A 23705-nucleotide genomic window follows, 5' to 3' on the forward strand; every position below is an offset into this window, starting at 1 on the left:
GCAACTATGAAATAAAAGAGTCAATTAGATTTATACTACTTAGCATGTATATTTTATATAGAGAAATATATAATATTTTCAGCTTCCCTGAAAATGCATATACTAAAATATCTAAGGTTGTAAGTGCTAACAGTTCAAGAAATGGTTACCTTTCCATAAGATAGTAGTTAAAATTTTAAATTTGACTGCTATCAATAAATAACAACCATAAAAAAATCACTGACAAGGAATTTAATATCTAAAACACATAACTTGAAATGTCAGTTTATACACATCAAGAAATCTATACAATGATCTAAATGAAATATAATGGGTTAGTCTTTGATGGAATAAGAGGAACTATTTTTTTTTAAAGATTCTATTTATTTTTAGAGAGGGAAGGGAGGGAAGAGAGAGAGGGAGAGAAACATCAATGTGAGGTTGCTGGGGGCCGTGGCCTGAAACCCAGTCACGTGCCCTGACTGGGAATCAAACCTGTGACACTTTGATTCGCAGCCCGTGCTCAATCCACTGAGCTACGCCAGCCAGGTAAAAGGAACTAAAATAGTTTAATATAGTCTTCTATACAGATATGATTTGGAATTTTCCAGATATTATCAAAGACTCTTTGGGAAAAAAGCAAATAACTTACATTCTTTACCACATCAAACAGAAGCAATTTATATACTATCAAAAAAAACTTTTTTATATTATGTTAAGTTGATATTAACTGTGGTGTATAAGTTGGTCTTCTAGTGAAAAGGAATTTTTGTTTAAAGATTTTCTTGGCCCTGGCTGGGTAGCTCAGCTGACCGGAGCATGGTCCCGTACACTCAAAGACTGAGGGTTCAATTCCTGGTCAGGGCACACGCCCAGGTTGGGTTCCATCCCCGCGGGGCAAGTACAGGAGGCAACAGATCGATTTTTATCTCTTACACTGATGTTTCTTTCTCTCTCTCTAAATATCAAAAAGCATATCCTTGGGTGAGAATTAAAAAGAAGGAACCCATATTTTAGTATAAAAATCAAAATGAAAATAAAAGTGAAGTCTTACTGACATTTAGATATTGTGTATCTTGCTAGCTGTTCACCATTAAAAAATCATTAGCAATTAGATAAATGGATTTGCAAAGTAATAAAAATTATCACAATAAAAATACATTAGAATCATTTACCTGGTAACAAATATTTATTCCACTATAGTTCAAAGCAAATGAGAGTTTAGTCACTTTTCTTTAAATCATCTCTGAAACTGTATTAATTTTATAGCAACACTTTTATAGTAAAAGTTAAAATAAGTAATTCGTATAGATTATATTCCTAAAATAATCTATAAAATAGTGCATTTTAATGAATATATGCTTTGTCATTTCCTTTTGCTTGGATATAGATAAAGCATTTCAAAATGGAAGTAAATACACAGAGACAAGAACAAAACCAAAACAAGTCTGCAAAAACATTTTATTTATAGTAGATCAACATTTTTGACATGAAAGGTAGCCACTTTCAATTCCTCAGGAATGCCTAGAATCCAACCGTTTCCAGAGACGACTCTGTTAACAATTCAGGATGAACTTTTAAAAATGGCTTTGCCTGCGGCAACTTATTGTACAAGCGCGAAGGTGAGGAAAGGCAGCTCTCGCGGGCGGGGAACGGCGTCCGGCCACGTCCCAGACGAAGGGAACTAGTCCACGCGACACGCAGAAGAGTCGCCTGTGTGCACGGACTGTGCTCCAGCCAGGGTTCTCTTGATTAAAGTATCCGCTTTCCAAAAAGGCCTCACAGGAACCCCTCAACGCCCCCGCCCCCACGCCCAGCACCGCGCTCTCCCGCTGCAGCCACGTCCCTTGGCCTGAGTTCCTTCGCAGGCTGCGGCGGGCGGGATCCGGCGGCCCGTGCTCCCTACTCCCTCGGAGCACGCGCGCAACACAAGGAAGGCGGCCGACTTGCTGGCCGCGGTGTCGCCTACCCAGTGACAACACAGCCACTGTCGGTTTCAGGTCAGGGGCAAGAGAGCGGCCCCCAGGTGTCCGCAACCTACAGGTGCTTCTCCGGAACGTGCAGAATGAAAGGGTCATCTAGAAAATATCTTGAATAACTGTTTTACACAAATGCTAAGTTCCAGATTCGAACCATTTTTTCTCGTGCATTTCAATTTGGAAACCAATGTCCACCATGATTCGCTCTTCTCACTCACATTTATTTTTGACCATCTGGATGGGATACACAGCAGCGTGAAAACTCCCTGTGGCTACCACTCCCCGCGTGTGGGTGCCGTCTCTCCTCCGGGGAGCCCGCGGGGTGCGTGCGAGTGCGGGGGAGATTTACACAGCACTTAGAGGGTACCCGAGAGAGCGCTGAAATGCCGAAAGTGTCGTGACTGTCTACTCCCCGCGGGACCCGTGCTCCAGGTTCACCGCAGCACCACGGGTGCCGTGCGGGCGCAACACACACGGTTCCCACGGACGCAAACCCAAGTCCAAAAGGCACAGAGTAATGCTGGTGGCTCTTTCCAGTCGGTTAAGAAACAATAAAAAGTCTGCATTATTCTCTCATAATTTAAATACTTAAGTAATCTCCACTTTAATTACTTTATAACAATGACTTCAAATTTACATTATTTTTAAGTACCATTGTAATAGCTTAGTGTATAATACAGATATTTGCTATCATCCCATCGAAAAAAACCTCTCCGCTATGCATGTATAAAAAATATTCTGAAAGACAAGAACACAGAAGAGGGACGGACGAGGTACAGACGCAACCTCCTGTCACCACAGTTAGAACTCCAAAATGAACAGATATACAGCAATAATCGAAAGCAGTGCAAATATCTTTGGAGGTTAGGATAAAAGTATAATTCAGGAACACAAAACAAAGAAATAAAAAAGGCAAGTACTTCAAGTACAAGGAACCGGTCTGCTTGAGGTCCACCGTAGTGTCTCCTGGGGGCGGGCTCCCCTCCCGCGGCTACTTCTTCCTCTGGAACACGTTGGCCAGCATGGCACCCGAGGTGGTCAGCTGGCCCATCTTGTTCAAGAACTTGGTCTTCGTGTCTTCGCTCACTAGGCTGGCAGCAATGGACATTGAGCTGGAGAAGAAAATTTAAAACTCAAGTAAAGCAATTAAACAAAAATCGAAAATACCCATGTTTTCACTTCTTCAGTAAACGCATTCGGACCTGCTACCACAAAAGGGAAGCTCACATTTACGGGGAGACTCGTGCGCCACACCGGGGCAGGCGCCGTCACGGCCGCGCTCCACAGCGGGGGGAGCGGTGTCGGGAGCAAGTCGGGAGCGACCCTGAACCCTGGCTCCGTCACCGACCGGCGGTGGGACCCTGGGCGAGTCACTCAGCCTCACCTGTGGTACAGTCCTCGTCTGGAAAGCGAAAAGAAGTCTAGTACCTAATTCACTGGGCTACTTGTGTGTGTGTGTGTGTGTGTGTTCTGGGCCTGTGGAGGAGTGTGTATGTGCGTGCTAGGGGTGGGGGCATGTGTATACGTGTGCTGGGGGTGGGAGGGGTGAGTGTACGTGTGTGTGTGCTGGAGGTGAGAGGGGTGAGTGTGTGTGTGTGCTGGGGGTGGGGGGAGTGAGTGTGTGTGTGTGTGTGCTGGGGGTGGGGGGAGTGAGTGTGTGTGTGTGTGTGCTGGGGGTGGGAGGGGTGAGTGTGTGTGTGTGTGCCGGGGGTGGGAGGGGTGAGTGTGTGTGCTGGGGGTGGGAGGGGTGAGTGTGTATGTGTGTGCCGGGGGTGGGGGTGGACCCAGCCTGATAGGGTGAAGCGCTTATTCCTGGCAGTCAGCTTGACAAAGGAAACACCTTTGAGTTTATTATGTAACTGACTCCACTTAAGATTAACTGTTCAAGGTTATCTCAGCAAGAGCTAAGAGTACACTGTTTGTAATTATTTCCTCTCCTCCACGCCCAACTTCAGTCTTTTACATCTGTGTGTTTTAATTTCATCGGATCTCTAAATTCTAATTAGTTTGGTCAGAAGCCCATGAATACAACACTCACAAATTTACAATCCTTTATGCAGTGTGTCGACTTACAGCTTACAAACTCCTGTCACAAGAAGCTAGTTTGCCAAGAGACGAATCTGACCAGTGATTCCCAAATCCTGTACATGCCACAGTCTCTCTGGGGGCTTTTAAACACACGGATCTCCGGGCTGAGTCAGGATGCGGGGCGGCGGGGACAGAGAATGGGGTCTGTGCCCCATCCTGAGTTTCCATTTCCCCAGATGATTCTGATGCAGGTGGTTTACGGACTAGCGTTTGGAGACAGCTGATTTAAGGAATTTTCTTGTCTACCAGATACATGACTACAAAATCACACAAAATAAAACACCATCATCACGTACTGAAAATTTAGAGAAACTAAGGTTAACCTGGGGTTTTAACCACAGAATGAATGTCTCACCCTTGAGGCTCCTGGACGGTCTTATTCTCTACTTTTTGTTCACATTCTTTTATCATGGACGTTAAAATAACCTGATTAAAAGAGAAACTTTGGTGAAATACAGCTGACACAGTGAAATGCTGTGGTTAAAGCTTTTAATTTTTAATATTCCCATAAACTAGTATGTTAATTAAAAATTTAAAGTTTTGACAGCTACTTTGTTAAAGGAATTCGCATTAGATTGCTACCTCAGGTGCAGAAATAGCATTTTTTGATTTCCACTAACCTTCCTTGTGAACCCGATTCCCATTCTCCCTTAGCTTTCCCCACCATCTGGTGTTAAAAGTCCAACTGGTATGCATCCTTACATGTAACACACACACACACCATGGCCACACACACATTTTCTCGGGAAAAGCTGCTCTGCCCCACATACTCTTGCTTCCCCCAGGGCGCAAAAAGCAAGGTGCACTGTTTCAATGTTTGCAGCAGAGACCAGGGCCAGGGCCAGCCTGAGGTGCTGCATCTTGGGCGTCTAAGGGTCAACGGCATCTCCGCAGGGAGACTGAGCGATGGAGAAAGGGCAGGGGGCTGCGGAGCTGCTGCTCCTGTGGCCAGCAGCCAGACCAGGAACGAAGGGCATTCCTGGACAGTCTGGCCTACGTTTGGGCCTGGAGGTCCCTAAACAGCAAATAGCTGTCACCTGCTATGTGCCTGGCACCTTTTCAAACGTGGAGAATGCAGCAGATAAAACAAACGACATTCCCTCCCGGGGAACACGTGTCCCTGTGTTCTAGACGAGGAACACAAGAGAACGGATAGGTTAGACTGCACACGAGAAGGTGATGAGGGCTTTGGAGAGAACAGTGAGCTAGGGAAGGGGTACCGGGAGGCCAAGGTGAAGAATGCTACAGTGTGTGGGAAGATTTTCTGAACAGCCTTTAATCCACGTGTTAGAAATAAAGAAAAGTTAAAAAGTAAGTTAAATAAATATGAAAAGTTAAAAGTAAATCTAACTTTCCTCATTAAGAAATTAGAAAAATGTAAAAAACCCCCCCAAAACCCAGGCCCTGGCTGGCGTAGCTCAGTGGATTGAGCGCGGGCTGCGAACCAAAGTGTCACAGGTTTGATTCTCAGTCAGGGTACATGCCTGGGTTGCAGGCCACGGCCCCCAGCAACCGCACATTGATGTTTCTCTCTCTCTCTCTTTCTCCCTCCCTTCCCTTTCTAAAAATAAATAAATAAAATCTTTAAAAACAACAACAAAAAAACACCCAAAGAAAGCAAAAAGAAAAAAAGATGAAAATAGAAATCAACGAAACAGAAAATGAATAGAGAAAAATCCACATGGCCAGAAGTTCAGTATTAGAAAAGATCAATGAAATCAATAAATCCCTATTGAAACTGTTTTAAAAAGAAAGCAGGAAACAACTTAACAATGTCAGAAGTGAAAAAGGCACAGAAATACAGGTAGGAATGAAGGAATGCTTCTGTTTTTGCCTTGTTTTGCTTCCTTTAAGAGGGGACAGTCAATTATGGTAACAGATGAAAAAAAAGCTGTAGAAAGATGTGTTGAAGATACAGAATAAGAAATAAGATGGAGTTTGGGGGGAAACAGGAAGACAAATAGAATGAAAGAGTTATGAGAAGGAGACAGAAAACAGAAATCTATCTTCTAAGAAATTTGACAGAGATAACACTGTATCGCACCTCATAGATTAAAAGCATTTCACGTACGTTATCTTACTAAATTCTAATGACACTCAGTGAAGGAGAGTAAGTGGCCCCTGCTTTAGAGCATGAGACAGGCAAAGATGTTAAAGGAGTCGCTCAAGGCCTCCGCAACGGTAAACAAACCCACAGCGTGACGCTGACCGAGACGTGGGACATGAACAGCAGCGTGTGATGATCAGGCCTCACATGAGGAGAGAACACAGGAGGAAGAGGTCTTAAAACACACGCACGGAGAAGCCACTGCTGGCCACAGTGGCTCAACCGCCACAGGAGCTTACCTCGTGCTCCGGAGAGAGGTGCTCCATGTCCGTGCGTAAACACCTGAGACCCGGCAGGAAGTGATTAACCATTAAATCCTCTGAAATGACTTGAGACAACAGAGTTAAGGGAATTAAACAAACAAACAAGAAGCTGGTATGTCCAACAGAACAGCAGGATAATATGAAAGCAGCTCCCTTGAACAGTGCCTACAGCACGCAGATGGCCGAGCGTCAACAGGCTTCCTCAAGCACGAGTCTCATTGGTCGAGTTCGTTACTTATCAAGAGTCCACGGCTTCCATTCCCTCCGATCTCCTTGTCAGTGGTATTCATGATTGTGACATCGTGTAATGACATGTTTCATAAACACATGAAATGATGAATGTGAAAATTAAACCATGTAACTTAATTGATGTTTAAATGAGTGAAGTGAATATGAAAAGAGAATTGATGTTTTCATGACAATTCAGTTGAAAGCTTTAGAAAAAACTGCTGAAGGCCAATTGCTTTAAACACTGCTGTTTAATTAGGTGTGTATGAGGACTGTAAAATAGTAAAAATATAAACCCTAGAAAAAATTCCATATCCGGTACCAGACATGTTTCCTGACCCTTGTTTTGAGAAAAGCTGAGAATCACAGACAACTACACACAGATGTGGTCCAGGGAAGGCGGTGTTTGGCTGTAACCAACACTCGCGAAGGAAGCTCCTCAGTCTACATCAAGAGACTGGTAAAAAGAAAATGCCTTCTCTCATTTCATGTTAAAATAAGTTATCTTTGGTATATAACATTTTCTGATTTCTTGTTTTAACAGTCCTATCAAATTGATCTGCTATTGGTCATAATGGAATTGGGTAAGAGAACTTTTATTGTAATATTAGTATATTTCCTGGTCATTTTTGAGATTTAGTTGCTTTTGACTATTTTGACATTAAAAGGAATCAGGAAAGCAAATGCATTTTTTTTAAAGATTTTATTTATTTATTTTTAGAGAGGGAAGGGAGGGAGAAAGAGAAACATCAATGTGCGGTTGCTGGGGGCCGTGGCCTGCAACCCAGGCATGTGCCCTGACTGGGAACCAAACCTGCGATTCTTTGGTTCGCAGCCTATGCTCAATCCACTGAGCTATGCCAGCCAGGGCAGCAGATGCATTTTTTGAGAAAACAGTTCACCCTGCTTGTTCACATCGATTCTGACGTACTCTCACCATACCACAATTGTTAGCTTTTTAAAATAGTTCTTCTTAGCCCTGACTGCTGTGGTTCAGCGGGTTGGGCCACTGACGGAAAGGCTGCCAGTTCGATTCCTGGTCTGGGTACATGCCTGGGTTGCAGGCCAGGCCCTCAGTTGGGGGTACGCAAGAGGCAACTGATCAATGTTTCTCTCCCACATAAATGTTTCTGTCCCTCTCTTTCTCCCTCCCCCTTTCTCTAAAATAAATAAAGCCTTTTAAAATTTTAAAATAGTCCCTTTTAATATTATACCAGTATTAAAACTGAAAATGCCAATAAATGAGTTTCCTTACGAAGATGAGTACATCAGTCTTTTTGGAAAAGAATTGTAATTTCATTCAGTTAGAAAAAACTGTTTTATATACATAATATATAATTATGGCCTTCAAAGTAGTTATAAATAAAAATTTTTTAAACAAGTTTCCTGTATATAAGGAAGGACTTAAAGCCCCACCCCCTACAGATGCACAGAGGGCTGCAGCCGGCTGGCCGTGCAGTCTGGTCTTCTAGGTGTGGGGAAGGCAGGTGACCTTTGTACTAGCAGTGGAGCCTGTGACCTAGAAACGGCCTGGATTGAGAAGCCAGAGCCGGCCCTGTTTGGAGGTGAGAGGGAATTCACTCTCTTCCTCTTTTCTGCTCACTGTTTGGTTCTCCCTGTTCCCTGTGGAATCAATCTTTGCTAAGGGGTGAAGGCTTACGGAGGCCAGTCAGTCCTGTCTCCTCCCGGGAATCACGTCTGCCTCATCCTTGAACGATGGCCACGGAGCCTCTAGCCGCCACCGCTGCCAGAACGTTCGGAGTTTCGTGAGACCGATGCCTGCGTTTTTAGGGAGCTCGATCAGAAAGTTGTCCTGACACACACGATCGGCTTCTCGGTGACCTCTGCTTGGTGGGGGTGGTAGTGCTGCACCTGAGTTCTGCACGCCTAACCTTTCTTCTGTAACAACCACCTTCAAAATAGTTTCTAAATTACCTTTTCACCTCCAAGCCATCTCTTCGCCAAGTTAAATGTTTTTAAATTTCTTCACAATTTTTAAAAATGTCGTCTTGACCTATTACTGTACTGAATGTTAAACACCACAGCTTTCCCATGTCCTTATTAAACCATGTCAGTGTTGAAAGGAATACTGTGTGTTCTCGCAGCTCAGAGCGCTGTGGGACGGCAGAACCGGTGTGGACAGTGTGTGCTGTGGTTAGCGGCCACGCCAGCCCGCCGACACAAGGACGAGCTCTGACTCACGCAGAACTCACCCTTTTGTCCTTGAACAGGGCGCGCTGCGGACGGCCCCTCCCCTCACTGCGCTTACTCTGGTAGTGCTTGTGCACCCCTGAACCCACACCAGCGCCCCCCTGCCACCCCCTGCAGACACCCATGCTCTCCAGGAGCCCCTGCCTCGCACCCTTGGAAAAGTTAGCTCTACGGGGCTTACATGTTTGACCTTTGGGCTTTTCCGTGTTCCTTGAGGCATGTTCCTCTAGAAACTCTCTGTTACTAAAGAACGTAAATGGCATTGTTTCAGTTTTTAAACATCTGCTTATACGAAGTCGAGGGGACAGGCATAACCCGTATTTTCTTTCTCTGAAATGCAAACTCTGACACGCCATCGTTCCTTTCTCGTAAGGGTCCTGCCACTTCTCCATTGCCACAGAGTTCTTCCTTGTTCATTCAGGATGTCGCTTCCTCTTTCGGCTTCCTCTATCTTTAATACGTTGAAAATGCCAACAAGATAAATCAGAAAGGATAATAAGTTCTCTTTTTTAGTGGAATTACACTTAGAAGACGGACTCATGGATAGCTGAGGCACAGAATCATCAAAATATGGCATCTCCGCCCCCTTTACAATCTATAGTATAAAAAACATGACTTATGCCATGCAGGTGGATAATCTGTAGTGGATCCCTAAAGTAAAACACTGAATCACACATCCAACTTCAAGCTGTAACATTTCCAAAAGTACAAACAGCTCCTTAGCAAATAGCTCTAAGTTTCTACTTTATCCATTTGATTTATTCTGAACAAAACTAAGCTCTTCTTGGAATGTGTTTGTCATATTTACAATCATCTGTTCACTTTATGACTCCACACTGCTATATACCAATGTGAAACGACAACTTTTAGTCCTGGAACTCCCCCCTTGTTCCCTACTTTCTCCTGTGAATCACTAGAACCCTCTCTCGCTGTCATTTCTGTTCGTCGAGGTCCAGTTTTCTGGTCGCGTCGTCCAGCACGCGCTTTTACAGCTCTGCTCGAGCATCCAGCCTCGCACTCCTTTTTCAGCATCTCGTTTCCCCGGTGGCGAACTCACCCACCGTTCACTGGGGGAGCCAGGGGCTGGAGCTGGCTTGGCTCACTTTCACCTCTTCCTTCTTTGTTCTATTTTACTAGGCTTGCCAGAGTAAAGAGAACATTCTGGAAGGTAGCTGAAGTTCTTTGTTGTAGTCACAGTTTTGCTTTTTAGTTATGAAAAACGGAAGTCACAAATGTAGGCTTTATTTCAGCCATTTATAAAACGCAGTGGCTGGCACGGGTCAGACCATCCCTAAGTTTTCCGCCGCTTCCACTGGCTCTGGGGACGGTCGGCCGCATGGACACTGCGCTCTTCCAACGCGAGGTCTCTCTTCGGAGGGGTTCACCGCACCCCACTGGATGCAGACGGTGAAACATTCACGGAAGAACCCCGATGGCAGGACACACACAAGGTCTCCTTTTGATTAACAGAACCCTCAGCTATAATTCATTCCTAGCTCAGCTGCACAGTTGATCAACATACATACACTTTAGCCAGTATTTTTAATATGTAAGCCCAGAGGACTTAAAACTATCCTGTGAAATTATGAGGCGGCTAGATTAAGGAGTGGGGCAAATCAGATCAAGTTTTTCGTTTTCTGCAATCCTCACGTATGTGAGTTGGAGGAGAGAATCCTGCATCCTAACCCTTAAACCCTGAGCTGGCTCACTGCATGTAAGGCTGGTCACATAAACACAGATCGCGTCAGTCAAGGATACAGCAGCAGGAAAGCGCACTGTAGGCTTCGAACAGATGGGTGGCGATATCCAGTCTTTTGGAATCCACAATTTGTAAGTTGTTCACCAAGGCTAACTTGTGCAAGTGCGGTAAAACAACTGAAAAAAAAAAAAGAAATGGAAATTGTTACATTTTTTATCCAACACACACAGCACTCATACATCTTAAAAATTTTTTTTCATTTTAATTTATAAAATTTCATTCTCCTTCTAGATGATTTTCGAAAGATTAGCCCCACCCTGTGCTTGCTTCCTTTCACTAAAAAAGAGCGTGTGTTTTTCGGAACGAGCATGCTCTGGGTCTGGGGACACGGACGACTGCCCCGCACTCCGCCCCGGCTGCGCGGCTGCACCGCGACCAGCTTCCCCGTGTGAGAAGTGAAGACTGAGTCACCAGGTGTGAGCAATCGGCGCTTTGTGTTACTATCTTTACAAATACGTTTCTTTACAAAAATCAGGCACTACCGGTGCTATTAAACGAAAGACATGGTATACATGTTCTTTTTCAACATCAAATTATTCCACTCCTTCGTAAAATTATTATTCTAGTTTTTCAGATTCTTAGCAAAGACTGATGTCAAGTAGCACTGGAGGCTGAGTTTTTAAGTTACTCAACGGGCACAGTATCTTATACCTCAATGAATAATGTAAAGCTTCCAAAATGCAGGCGACCCGCTGCTAAAATAAAAGTGATGGCCCCAGAGCCAGTGACCGGTTCAGCAGTGGTAAGTGTCCCTATTGCCTAAGACTGTGTCTTCTAAATACATGCCGCTTCCCCCTGGAACCAGGGTTCCTTGGAGAGATGGCTTCAAGCATCAAATAGCTGTTCATACGGCCCCTTTCTACTCTCGGCTTGGTTGGGGAACCCGAAACCCCGTTCATAATAAGCACACACTTCTGACCAACTGCGGTGACTTCTCGTATGTTCGCACTGCGTTTGTGTACATTAAAGCCACCACCTCCTCCTAGAAGAGCCTCCTGCTTCCTCAATAACCAGGTACTACAAACACAACTTCTGTGCTTACCTTAGTAAATGACAAACCACATAAAAACTTGGGATAACAATGGCCATTTTTAGGGGACTTTGAAAACAATTGATGTTAGAGAGAAGAAGAGGGGAGGAAGAGGGGAGGAAGGGGGAGGGAGGGAGAGAGGGGGAGGGGGAGAGGGGGAGAGGGAGAGAGGGAGAAAGAGAGATTTCAATTTTTTGTTCCACGCACCTATTGCCCCATGTGTGCCCTGACGGGGGATCAAACCTGAAACCTTGGTGTGTCTGGGTGGCACTCTAACCCACTGGGTGGCCCAGCCAGGGCCTAGGGGACTTTCTGACTTGTGAAAATTAGTAACAATGTACTTAAGAGGAGCTCTCTAGAAAAGCTTAGGAGACAAAAACTCCCAACAGTCATGATTTCTCAGTGACGTTGTTTAAACTCCAGTTCCCTCCCTGGCATGCCGAGGCCACTCCACGAACAGAGCAGCCGCCCAACGGGGCTCTAAGGCAGTCTCTCTTGAAGACTGTCTGTCCACTTCGCTCCCGCCCAGGCCTTGCAGAGCTTACCTTGCTCTTCCTCATCTGCTGGCACTCAGCCTCTTTATTCCCTCCGCCCCTTCGCTGACCAACTACACAGTGATCCTTTCCTAGACATTTTCTTAGGAACTCAGCAACCGCACTACACAATGTCTCCTTACAACTGCTCAACTTGAAACCAGATGTACAGAAGTTACTTCAAACTCCGGGGCAGAGCCCGTGAAAGCTGTGATTAAGCGTCTTCCTGAAGGCCGGGCTGAGTGGCCCCGCTGGAGCATCGTCCCACACAGGAAAACGGTGCGGGTTCGATCCCCGGTCAGGGCACACACCTAGGCTGCAGTTTCAGTCCCCGGTCAGGGTGTGGGCCGGAGGCAACCGATCAATGGTTCTCTCTCACACCGGTGTCTCTCTTTCTCCCCCTATTCCTCTCTGTCTAAAATCAATAAGCATATCCTTGGGTGAGGATGTGGGGGAAAAAAAAAAAAAAGAATCTTTCCATACCTCAGAAGAGAGGCAGAACTTTACTGTAGAATTCAGCATGGTACTGGACTACCCCATCTGTACCAATTAATTCACTTTTTGACCCCTCAGATGGAGATAAATGGTTAAAAATTGATAACCTGGATGTGCATAATTCTACAACTGACCTTCAGTGGGCAGCAGGAAATACACAATACAAGGCTAATGCAGAAGTCTTTCTTTTAAGGGCAGATTGGACAAAAACTCAAAACTACAAATAAGATAATGATAAATCAATAGGAGACTTCACAAAAATAGAAGTAAACTTTCAAAAATATTCCAGGATAGATGCAACAGTCAAAGTTAAGGTAATCTTGTCCTCTCTTTTTGTAAATGGGCTCAGATCTGAAATAAAAAACCTTGGGGAAAAAAAATAACCTGAAATGTATGTACAATTGCCAGGTTAGAAAGCCTCCTACATATGACGTTTTCAGAGAGCTTTCTAAAGAGCTGAAAACAAATGAACAAAAATCTGTATCATGCTCCAGATAAAACCAATGGCTCCTGAAATAAAATCAAGACCAATAGGTCCTGCAATAACTAAGGGTTGGGAAAGGAAAAGTACCCCTGGAAGAACCAATGTCTCCTAAGAAAGAGAGAAACAAATATCCGAAAAGCCACTCCAAGGCAGACACTACTGCTCAGCAATTCAACATCCTCCCTCTAAGCTTCCAAGAGGAATTGTTTATAAACACAGATGGATAACAATATAGCACCCTTGCCAATATCTACTTGTATCTCCACCTACCACTAATCATGTGAACACAGGACACTAAATTCCTCCAGGTAAAGTTTTAAAGTAAAAGGGAAGCCATCTGACTGGATGGTAAGTACAAAAGAAAAAATAATTTGCCCTGGCTGGCGTAGCTCAGTGGATTGAGCACAGGCTGCGAACCAAAGTGTCTCAGGTTCGATTCCCAGTCAGGGAACATGCCTGGGTTGTAGGCCATAACCCCTAGCAACTGCACATTGATGTTTCTCTCTCTTTCTCTTTCCCTTCCCTCTCTAAAAATAAATAAATATTAAAAAGAAGAAAAAGAAAAAATAATTTTGTCTCAAAAAAAAAAAAAGTCTGGTTGTGCCAGAATGTGAAAAAAGACTGTAAGATATACTTGTTGGGTATACAGTAAGTTGTACAAGGCTTCAAGGATAAAGGTTTAATCCACCTAGTCAAGCAGTAGAGACTTTTACCCTCAACCTGTTTGTGAGAAAAAAAATTTCCTTCTTCTCTGTGACACACGAATCTCTTTTGCATATGCTCAAAGGTTAGAGCATGTTCAGAGACTTATTAACTCAACAACAAGCCGCGCACCAACGACTCACTGCTTATTCAGCCGGGACCACTGCTTGATCCCGGAGCCGAGACTCTGTCTCCTGGATTCCGAGGGATTACGGCCTCTACCACGTCCGTCAAAGCACCTTCCGAGTCTTCACTGAGGTCACCTGTAAATCTGTTCCACCTGTGGAACTATTCCTAATGCTAACTAAAGTACCAACCCTTTTCTGCTAACTCATTAAGAAATATTGTTCTTTTCTCTTCGTGTTGCCCCTTGGAAAATCATCTCACGATTGTGTTTCTGTAGCTCAGTAAGTGTTCATGACCTCGACGGACCTTGCGCACACCACAGTCCTAATCCTGACAACACTTTCTGTTGACGACTCTCGCCTTAAAAATACCAGGCTGGATGTGCAGTAGCTGGTCGGTGGGAGAGGCCGACCTTGTACTGGAAAGCAAACTGGCTTGAGAGGCCAAACGCATGCTCCTCTTCAGAGCACGTCAAACTGCTGAGAGTAACAGGACGGAAGTGCGGCAGCGATAACTGCCGTGCGTTTGCAGTGAGGACGGCTGGAAGCTCCGACGCCATAAACCGTGACGCCTGGAGGCTGGGGCGCTCGCTCAGGAGACGCTACAGCAACACGAGAAACCGTTCCTGCAGATCACCCTGGAGATCACTGAACAAGCTGGGAATTAAAGTAGTGTATCATAGCCGAATGCCACACCATGTGGAAGAAATGCATACTTTTCATAATAATATATCTAGGAACACAAAAATTTCTTTAAAAATAAGAATTAAATACTAAGCTCTAAATATAAGGCAGCACAGTATTTTAAAATTAAGTGATTAAGAAATGTTTTTAAAATAACTTGCAACTGCTTGAGCTCCTTGTCACATGGGTTACAGCAATCAGTATGCAGTGTAAGACACCGTCTAGTAAAAGCAATACTGATCAATCCACAACCACCAACTTGTTTCACTTTCAGCTTTCGGTATGTGGAAGACAAAGTGGAGAAAGGCTTTGCAGCACGTGACAAATGCTAAGAGACGCGTCTGGCTGTGATCTGACATTACAATTCAGGAAAAAAGGAAGAAAGATGCAACTTACACTCATCTCGGAACCTCGGTTCTGCGTTAGGCCCCACTCTGCCGAAGGTTTTTATGATCTCTGTATGCAGAGAATACTGGTCTTGATACTGGGGATCTTCCAGGAAAGAAGCCAACTGCATTTTCACTCTCTCCAGCAACTTAAAATCGGACATCAGACAGTCATTTTATGGAACATTAAACATTGCAGGGTTGTTAAAGACAGAGGCACACATCACATCACACGGGGCTGGCAGCATTGGGTTCAAACGCTCTACATCCAAGTGGCAGTAAAAGTTAAGTAAGTGTTTATTTAGTCTCTTGGTTCAGAAGGTGTTTTATATTTTTATGCATGTTAATTCCTCATTTTTTTTTGTTTTAGAAAATAAAAAAACTATTACCTGAAAAACCATTAAAACAAATGAAAAGACCCCACAATATTTAGGAAAAAAGAGGTAGATGATATTTTGTATCTAAATTAGAATTCTTAAGACAAATCACAGTGCAAGTTACCCAATTATTCACCTTCCGAAAGCAGTGAGTCACTAATGACTTACATCTTACTCACATTTCCCTAAAAGACGTTTTTATTTTAAGATTTAAGAATATGTTGAAATTCTGCCAAAACTGCAAGCTTGGCAGAATGATATATTTTATGTTCCTTCACCAGTGCAATATGCAAGTGAAGAACAGAACATTTTTTCCATAACCAACAAAGTTATTTAATTATTGTTATGAAAAATCTACATGACAAAGGAATTTTACAACATAGTTTTTCTTTTTTGGTAAATGTCTATTAGATACAATCTTGTTTTACATTTCAATGGCTAAGTAGTAGTATGCTCACAAATAATTTATCTTCTAATCTACAGGGTTTTTTAAAAAATATTTTCTTGATTATGCTACAATTGTCCCAATTTCCCCCCCTGTGCTGGCTTCCACCCAGCCCCGACCTGCACTGCCTCAGGCAATCCCCACACTGGGGTCCACACCCATGGGCCACGCATATATTTTATGCTCTTTGGCTACCGTATTCCCTGTGCTGTGTGCTACATCCCCATGACTACTCTGCAATAACCAATTTGTACTTCTTCATCCCTTCACTGGTTTTGCCTATGCCCCCAAATCCCCTCCCATCTGGCAACCATCAAAACATTCTCTGCATGTATGATCCTGTTTCTGTTCTGCTTGTTTGTTTTTTTTTAGATTCAATTGTTGATAGCTATGTATTTACTGCTGTTTTATTGTTCGTATTTGTGATCTTCTTAAAGAAGACGCTGTAACATTTCATACAATACTGGTCTGGATGAGGGCATGTCCAATTTGATAACAAACAATGAAGTTCTGACACCAGCTTTGAGAAGTGTCTTCCAGCTAACGCTGCAAATAGAACCTAATAAACTTGACATTAAGTCAAAATAAAACTCTGGGGAGGAAGACTGTGGTAACCTGCAGCAGGCACAGCGGGGGACTGTCACGACGGTGTGTGCTGCCGCGAGGTGCTGCACTGCCGGAGGGCTTGCCGCTTGGTGTCAGTGACACCCTTAGGGGCACAGAGGTGCCCTCTAGCCTCCGTTTGTGACACCAACATAGGTTTGTGTTCCTAAAGTTATCGGACAAACAGTCTTCAAGTCCGTTCAGACTGGCAGTCAGGAACTAAGGCAGACTGGCCAGAAGTCCCGTGGACAGTCGGAGGCTTTGGAACTAGATCTGGTGGGAAGGACTGATTATCCAAAACTGTAACACCCAGCTAGGCTTAAAGTAGGACATCTGAGAACTGGCCTATAGTCAGTTTTCTCACTGAGCAGAGAGACCAGAGGCTTCCTTGGGCAATACACCCTGGGCAGGCCAGCATGTGTTCAAACACTCAGGTCCTCCTCTGGCCACACTCAGAAATAAAATGAAAGGTGTGATGCCCTGCCTGCCCCCACTGGGTACACATGTGGTAATGTACTATCATCGCCTCGACAATACACAGAAATAAATTTCAATCACCTCCTACCTCTCTTTGAATAACTGTTTCCATAATAGTACCAAAGGCTGGAATTGTGGCAATCCTGACGGATCTGTTAGAATCGAAAGAGAAATAAACTGAAGCTTTCTTTGAGACAAAACACTATTATTAGAAGTTCTATCAAAGTAAGTACAATGTAAACATACTGTATCAGTCTCTAGCAATGACAAATTAAATTTTAAAAAAGCAGACCGAGAAGAATGCTCAAAAAGGCAGGACAGGATAACTTAAGGTCGCAGTCTGTGAAACTCACAATTCAGGATCACTGGACAAGGTAACAAGGGCCGGAGCAACCCGCTTGTCAACTAACGCTTCACTCATGCCTCGAAGAGTCAGCTGTAAACCAGTCAACATGCAATAAAAAATGGTTTGGTAAACTGGAATGAGAACTGGGTTAGCTGTGACTGAGGATGGGCAGGCAGACTGATTGGCCTCTCTTGGTTTAGTCACCCACTCGAGACATTAAAATGTTAAGCCTTTGGTTCATGCCACTACACTTACTGGTAACAAAGTGTTAGTGAGATTAGCAGAGCATCCCTTCTTGGCTTGGAAGAAACAGTCCATCAGCATGTTTTCAGTTTTGGAAATGTTTTGAGAACACGACTAATGTATACTTTTAAATATATGGCCTCCAGATTAGGCTCACTGTGAAGGCTGACGTAAGGATACTAAATGTCTTAAGTATGATAAAGTTTAAAGCCAATGAGCATACTCCAATGTATTACTTTAAAGAGACAAACACAGCTGTCGATGAATTTGAGAGCCGATGGTCACTTCTTGACAGGCGCATTTGGGAAGGGATGCTGAATGGAGAAGGCAGGGACCACACTTACATTTCGGGGTCACTGGAGAGAGTAATGAGAGCAGGAACCACCCTCTGAGCTACCAGAGTCTCATTCACCCCCTTCACCAACAGCTGAGTGGTCGGCACAGGGGGTATTCACAGGTGATGCATGTTAAGAGCAAACACAATGCCACGGAGGAAGAAAGGAATAACCAAGAGAAAGAGAGAAAACACAAAAGCAAAAACAAAATTAGAAGCTAAGCAAATACTGCTACTAGAGTGCATTATAAAGGCAGAGAATGCTTAGGCGGAGAACAAAGCTTCCATAGCCTGGCAGTCCACAAAAAGGGTCTGTCACCAAACTCAATGGCAGTTTGTACTTTTGGTCAAACAGTCTATGCAATTGTCACATTCAATTAAAATGCAATTTAAAAGAAAGCTTTATTAGAAAAAAAATAAGCTACCTGGAAGACATACACTGGGTTTCTATGGTTACAATTCTTTAAGTAAATTTGGTGATCTTACTATGACCAACAAGTTACAAACTGGACTGTTTTCAAACAAAACTCATATAGGCTAGCAGCCACCACTAAATTGCTTCTGACTGTGCCCATAGCTAGTTAATTTAAAAACTGCAGAGTAAAACCCCCAGCCTTTTCTATCACACAGCTTCTCTTTTGAGGTAGAAAGAGACAAGACAGCCTGGTGGAAAGGACGGAACGCGGGGATGAGGACTGGGTTCAGGCTCTGGCTCTGCACCTGCTGGCCCGGTGGCATCACACGCGTTATTACACGGTCTCCTGAAACTCAGTTTTCTCATCTGAAAATGGTGACACTGTCATCTACCTTCAGGGATGGTTATGCAACTGATCACACATGATACGCCTAAAGGCTGTGCCTGATCAAGACTAAGCACTCAAGAAACATGAGTTTAATTATCAATATGATGAGTACTCCAAGGATCTAACGTGTGATATATTAGAAAAAAAATTAAAATTTTTTTTTATTGCATGGTGGGAGACGGAAACTAGACCTTGGGTGGTGAGCAGGATGTAGAACCTAAGATGTCAATGTATAATGCTGCCGCACCTAAAATGCTATAAACCGATGTTACTGCAGTAAAAGATACAGTTAAAAAATAAAAAGATTTTCTGACTGGTTCAAGGAGTTAACATTTACAAAGAGTTCTCTGTTTTATATTTCTCTCAAGTGTATGAACAGCAAGGCTTCCAAATGCCCAAGGAACATGTGGAGATTTATTTTTATTTTTTAAAGGAAACTCTTTTTTAAAAGATTTTATTTATTTTTATTTTTTAGAGAGGGAAGGGAGGGAGAAAGAGAGAGAGAGAGAGAGAGAGGAGAGAGAAACATCAATGTGCAGTTGCTGGGGGCCGTGGCCTGCAACCCAGGCATGTGCCCTGACTGGGAGTCGAACCTGCGATGCTTTGGTTCACAGCCCGTGCTCAATCCACTGAGCCTACGCCAGCTAGGGTGGAACATGTGTAGATTTTAAAATAGCCTGTCACTTCTTGTGATGTTTTTACACATAAAGAATAGTTTCATTTTTTAAGGGAGTGCCTTTGGTGGCATTCCACTAGTCACGGACAGTACTCAGTTCAGTCTCTTGACAGAATCCTAAATGGAAGTGGATGGTTGTGCTGTTAGCTGTAATGTCACTTTGTTTATCAGTAGCAAATACATTGTATTGCACTTCGAAAATTCAAAAGGAACAAAATACATGGTGAATGAAAAACAAAACCAAACAAAACCCCCCAAAGTATACACAATGAGCACTTTCAGACCCATCTCTATAGTCAAGAGGACGATATTACAAAAAATATGCATCTTGTTTTTTTAGAAGTGCTCAATTTTATGAGTTCAACAGAGAGAAGGGCAATTTCTGGGTCCTAAATTCTCAATGTCAGAATGTAAACACCAACTAATCCTAGATGCTGACCAATCTGTCGTCTTGGGAAGGAATGAATGAGTCCTCCTGGAAGACAAAGAAGCCATGGACTTCTCAGTTGTGAGGACCCGACGACGCACGCGGGCATGCGTCACCCCCCTCCGACACAGCGCCTCAGAGGGGGGAGTCCCCTTCATGGGAAGAGCCTGCATTTTACAGTAAGCAGCTACCTTTTAACAACGGATTCACATTAGCCTCTGCCTCAAAATTTTTACCAAAAAAACCCCATGGATAATTATGCAGGATTAAAATGACGTTAGAACTTCTGTTGCTACCTTAAACACTATGATATCAGGTATCAATACAAAGAGACAGGAAAAAAAGTTCAAATCCTGTTAAATAAAACTCCTATCTCTGTACCATTTTATAAATAAGGTAGCTTAGATTTGAATCACTTCAGTGTATCTTGAAATGTCTGCTATCTTGTGCCAGCCAAAAAGCATTACAAAAAAAAGAACGGATAATTTAGTTAATTTTTCACTGCTCTGGGGTTTTTAAGTCTAATTTCTTTATTGAGCTGGAATATCAGAAAGCAAAATTTAAGAGCTGTCAATTATTATACTACATACAATATCTCGTTTGATCTTTAAACCTGATGAGGTAAGGACAAGTATGATGGATGTTTTAACAGATGAGGAAATGAGCCTTAGAGAAGTTGAATAACTCGTCCATGGTTTGAGAAGTGAGGCCAGAAAATGACTCCATCACATTTTGTGCTAAAGCTCCAGTCTTCTATGAGCTGTGGCCCAGTGTTCGTTACATGCTTCGTTTCCTCACGATTGATATGTGATATCCTTAAGTGAAGTTCTTTCCTGCATCGTGTGGGAAATCCATTATGTCACACTGGGAGTCACATGATCAAGTCACCTTATAAATCAATTTCAGTAATAATTTGCTACTTCTAGGACTAACGTACTGCCTTTTGTTTAACAGTGAGAATAACATGACAGATTGGATTTCCCCTTTTTGTACAGCTAGCTGTCTGCAAACTCAAGAGCTAAATTTAGTGTTGAATTTCACTAAAGTCTCTCAACAGTTTCTGCAGAGCTCTTGCATTCTCAACAGTTTCTAGTCTTACGCTAAAGTATTTTTAAATATTTAAAGTTGTCCTGTTTTTAATGCTTTAATTTAAATAAACGTATTTGCAGGGGAAGGGGGCTTAGTTATAAATTATAAACCATTAGTATCAAAAGAAATCTTGTAAATATAATTACTTTAATATACTTTTGTTCAAAATAAGGGTCACTGACCAAAACGCAAATGATTTTTCCTACGGATGACTTCTACCAGCATGCTCAGCGATCATGTTCGATCACAGATGAGCCTGGTGAATGAGGCTCACGAGCAGCCTGAGAGGGCAGTGCAAACCGCCTCCACGCAAGCACGGGTTCCAGACCAGCACTGACCACGGACGGGAAACCAGGCCCGGCACAGCCGCACGTGAGAAACAAGGCAGGAAAAAATTCCAAAACAGATTAAAAAGGGAGGATGCTTCATGTTATTTATTTAAATTATTTCCACCTACATAATTTGCTTTGCCAGTGCATACATACATTTTAGAAACAAATGGTTTAAAAGCGGTAGTTTTTTAGACTCTTAGAATAAACTGCTAAAAAAATAACTCTTCATTTAAAAGGGTGTTTTCTTCTTTAGGGGAAGGAAGGGGTTGAAGAAAGACTTTGATTCTTTTGTGGTAATTACTCTGTTTCAGCATACTGCATGATCAACACTTATTTACACCCAGAAGGACATCAAACGGAATTTTTCATTTGGCGCTCACCTCGACAAAGGACACCTGAGCATAGTTTTCTGGGTCAAACATGTATAATAACTGAGGGAATAACACGGACAGAGAATTTTCAACCTCTGTATAACAAAAACATTTTCTTTAAATTGCACACATATATTTTATATATTTAAAAGTTTCAGAAGGTATATATTTTAAATATATCAGAGCTCTATCCTTCAATTGCAATTTATCTTAAATTGTGGAAAAATTCTGAAATTCAGGAAAAACTGAATTATCCACCTTTACTTATGGAAATAAATGGTTTAAGATATTTTCAGAATAACATGCATATTTGGGACATTTTAGTTTGGATAAATAGGTTTCCTAAACTATTATACTATTTTTGTGAAATAATAGCATGAACTAAAAAAAATAATGGTAATGATAGTTAACATTTATTAAGCTCTTATTATGTGCCAACACTGTTTTAAAGGTTTTACAAGTTTTAATTCTTAATATTAACAAAAATCCTTTGGGATGGATACTTAACTATCATCTTCATTTTGTAGATGAGGAAACTAAGGCACAGAGACGTTCGAACTTGCCACCAAGCGGCAGAGACAGACACTGAACCCAGGGGGTCTGGCTCTACGCCAAGACTCAACAGCAATACGCAATACTCTAAGCCAATTTTAGTATTCAAATTCTGTGTTCCGGCAGCAGTAACGCCTGCTTGAGTGTGACTGGCAGGGTAATAATACACGTGTAAATATTCATAGTTTTAACCTGAACATTTCACCTAAATGTCACATGCTGTGTGTGAGTGTGATATTGTTATGTTACAGAATTCCATGCTTATGATTTTGTAATAAAAGATTCTGTAATAAAAATGCAGCTTTATTTGTGCCAGACCCTATATATGTGTATATTTCTAGGTGGTAAGATAATCTCTTCTACGATAGGTACAAAAGATAGGTATCTCAGCTGTCACAGTTAACTTAGGTAGGTGGCAATTTAAAGCCATCTAGTTAAACTATATGAACAGTCTATTCTCTCCTAAACATATGGGCTGATAATCTATAGGGAGGTTTTATTCTGGATAGGACATGTGAGGGAGTAGTGAAGTAGGAGTAATCAAAATAAATATTTCCGTAACTGTGACAACTGATTTTTTCATGCTACTCACGAATATAACTACATTTCATGACTTTGAAAATACCCTATATTGCTTTAGTTTATTTTAGTAGCCATGTACTCAGTAAATAGAAAGGTGTAGTCAGAAAGATTTACATAGGACAAAACTTAAAATAAGATTTAAAGAAAATTTGAGAAATGAAAGTGATAACAGAATAGCATCCAAGGAACCCATTAAGGCTAGACAACTGTCTTACACACGTTAAAGCTGAATTTCTGCTCCATCACACAGTGCACAACTAGACACTATTCAATACCATAAAATACGCATCGACACAACGTAGCATGCAAAGCCTTTTTCGTGTAAACTCTCCCTTCTCCCTCTTCCAGAGACCGCCACTACAGCCGAACCAGCAGAGCCTGTGCGCGTACCTCGAACATCCTGGCGGCGGTGCACCTCACCAGGGCTGACGTGTGGACGACGCCGTACCACAGAACCGTCAGCAGCAACTCGTGGTAGGCCGGGTTCGCACTGCAAGAGGGAAGGTCGGGGTTAAACGGGGCGGCCACGGGCCTTCTGGGTGCACTGAGAAACACTACACTTATAAGGAGCACTGGTGATAAAAGTATCTGTAAAACATGGAATTACTTTGTATAGTTCAGTGGGTTATGTCTAAGATTCTTTGAAAAAGTCACCCTACAACCTTTTAGCATACTCAAAAATTATACTTTTAGCTCCTCTAAGCTAAAATGGTGATAGAAATTCCAATCTTAAACAGCATAAAAGTGAAAACTATTTAAACAAAAAGAAAAAGAAAATGTTCCTATGAGGAAAAAAAGAAAGAATGCTGAACTAAGTAAGAGCCAGACAGGCCATTTACAGTCTCTGTGGATCTAAATTTCTACATCTAGCAAGAGAGGAGAAGCAATCCACGCCCTATCTATGTCACGCGGTGGTTGCAGGATCCAGTGACACCAATCCCGATCATCCCCACGGAAGGGCAAGTTGGCTGTGAATCCCAGGGTAACGCGAGGCA

General features: G+C 42.8%; 1 protein-coding gene across 1 annotated transcript in view; it reads right to left on the minus strand.

The window, feature by feature from the left end:
• Positions 1-2124: 2124 nt before the first annotated feature.
• RELCH (RAB11 binding and LisH domain, coiled-coil and HEAT repeat containing) overlaps positions 2125-23705 on the minus strand; it is an 88902-nt gene continuing 67321 nt past the window's right edge. The window contains 8 exon segments of the mRNA XM_036010169.1: positions 2125-3070; positions 4402-4472; positions 6393-6481; positions 10614-10730; positions 15064-15202; positions 17044-17107; positions 17889-17971; positions 23101-23200. Of these exon segments, the coding sequence (XP_035866062.1) occupies positions 2950-3070; positions 4402-4472; positions 6393-6481; positions 10614-10730; positions 15064-15202; positions 17044-17107; positions 17889-17971; positions 23101-23200 (784 nt within the window). The 3' untranslated portion in view covers positions 2125-2949.

Source organism: Phyllostomus discolor, chromosome 9, assembly GCF_004126475.2.
Source record: "Phyllostomus discolor isolate MPI-MPIP mPhyDis1 chromosome 9, mPhyDis1.pri.v3, whole genome shotgun sequence".
In the NCBI taxonomy this organism is placed as follows: Eukaryota; Metazoa; Chordata; class Mammalia; order Chiroptera; family Phyllostomidae; genus Phyllostomus; species Phyllostomus discolor.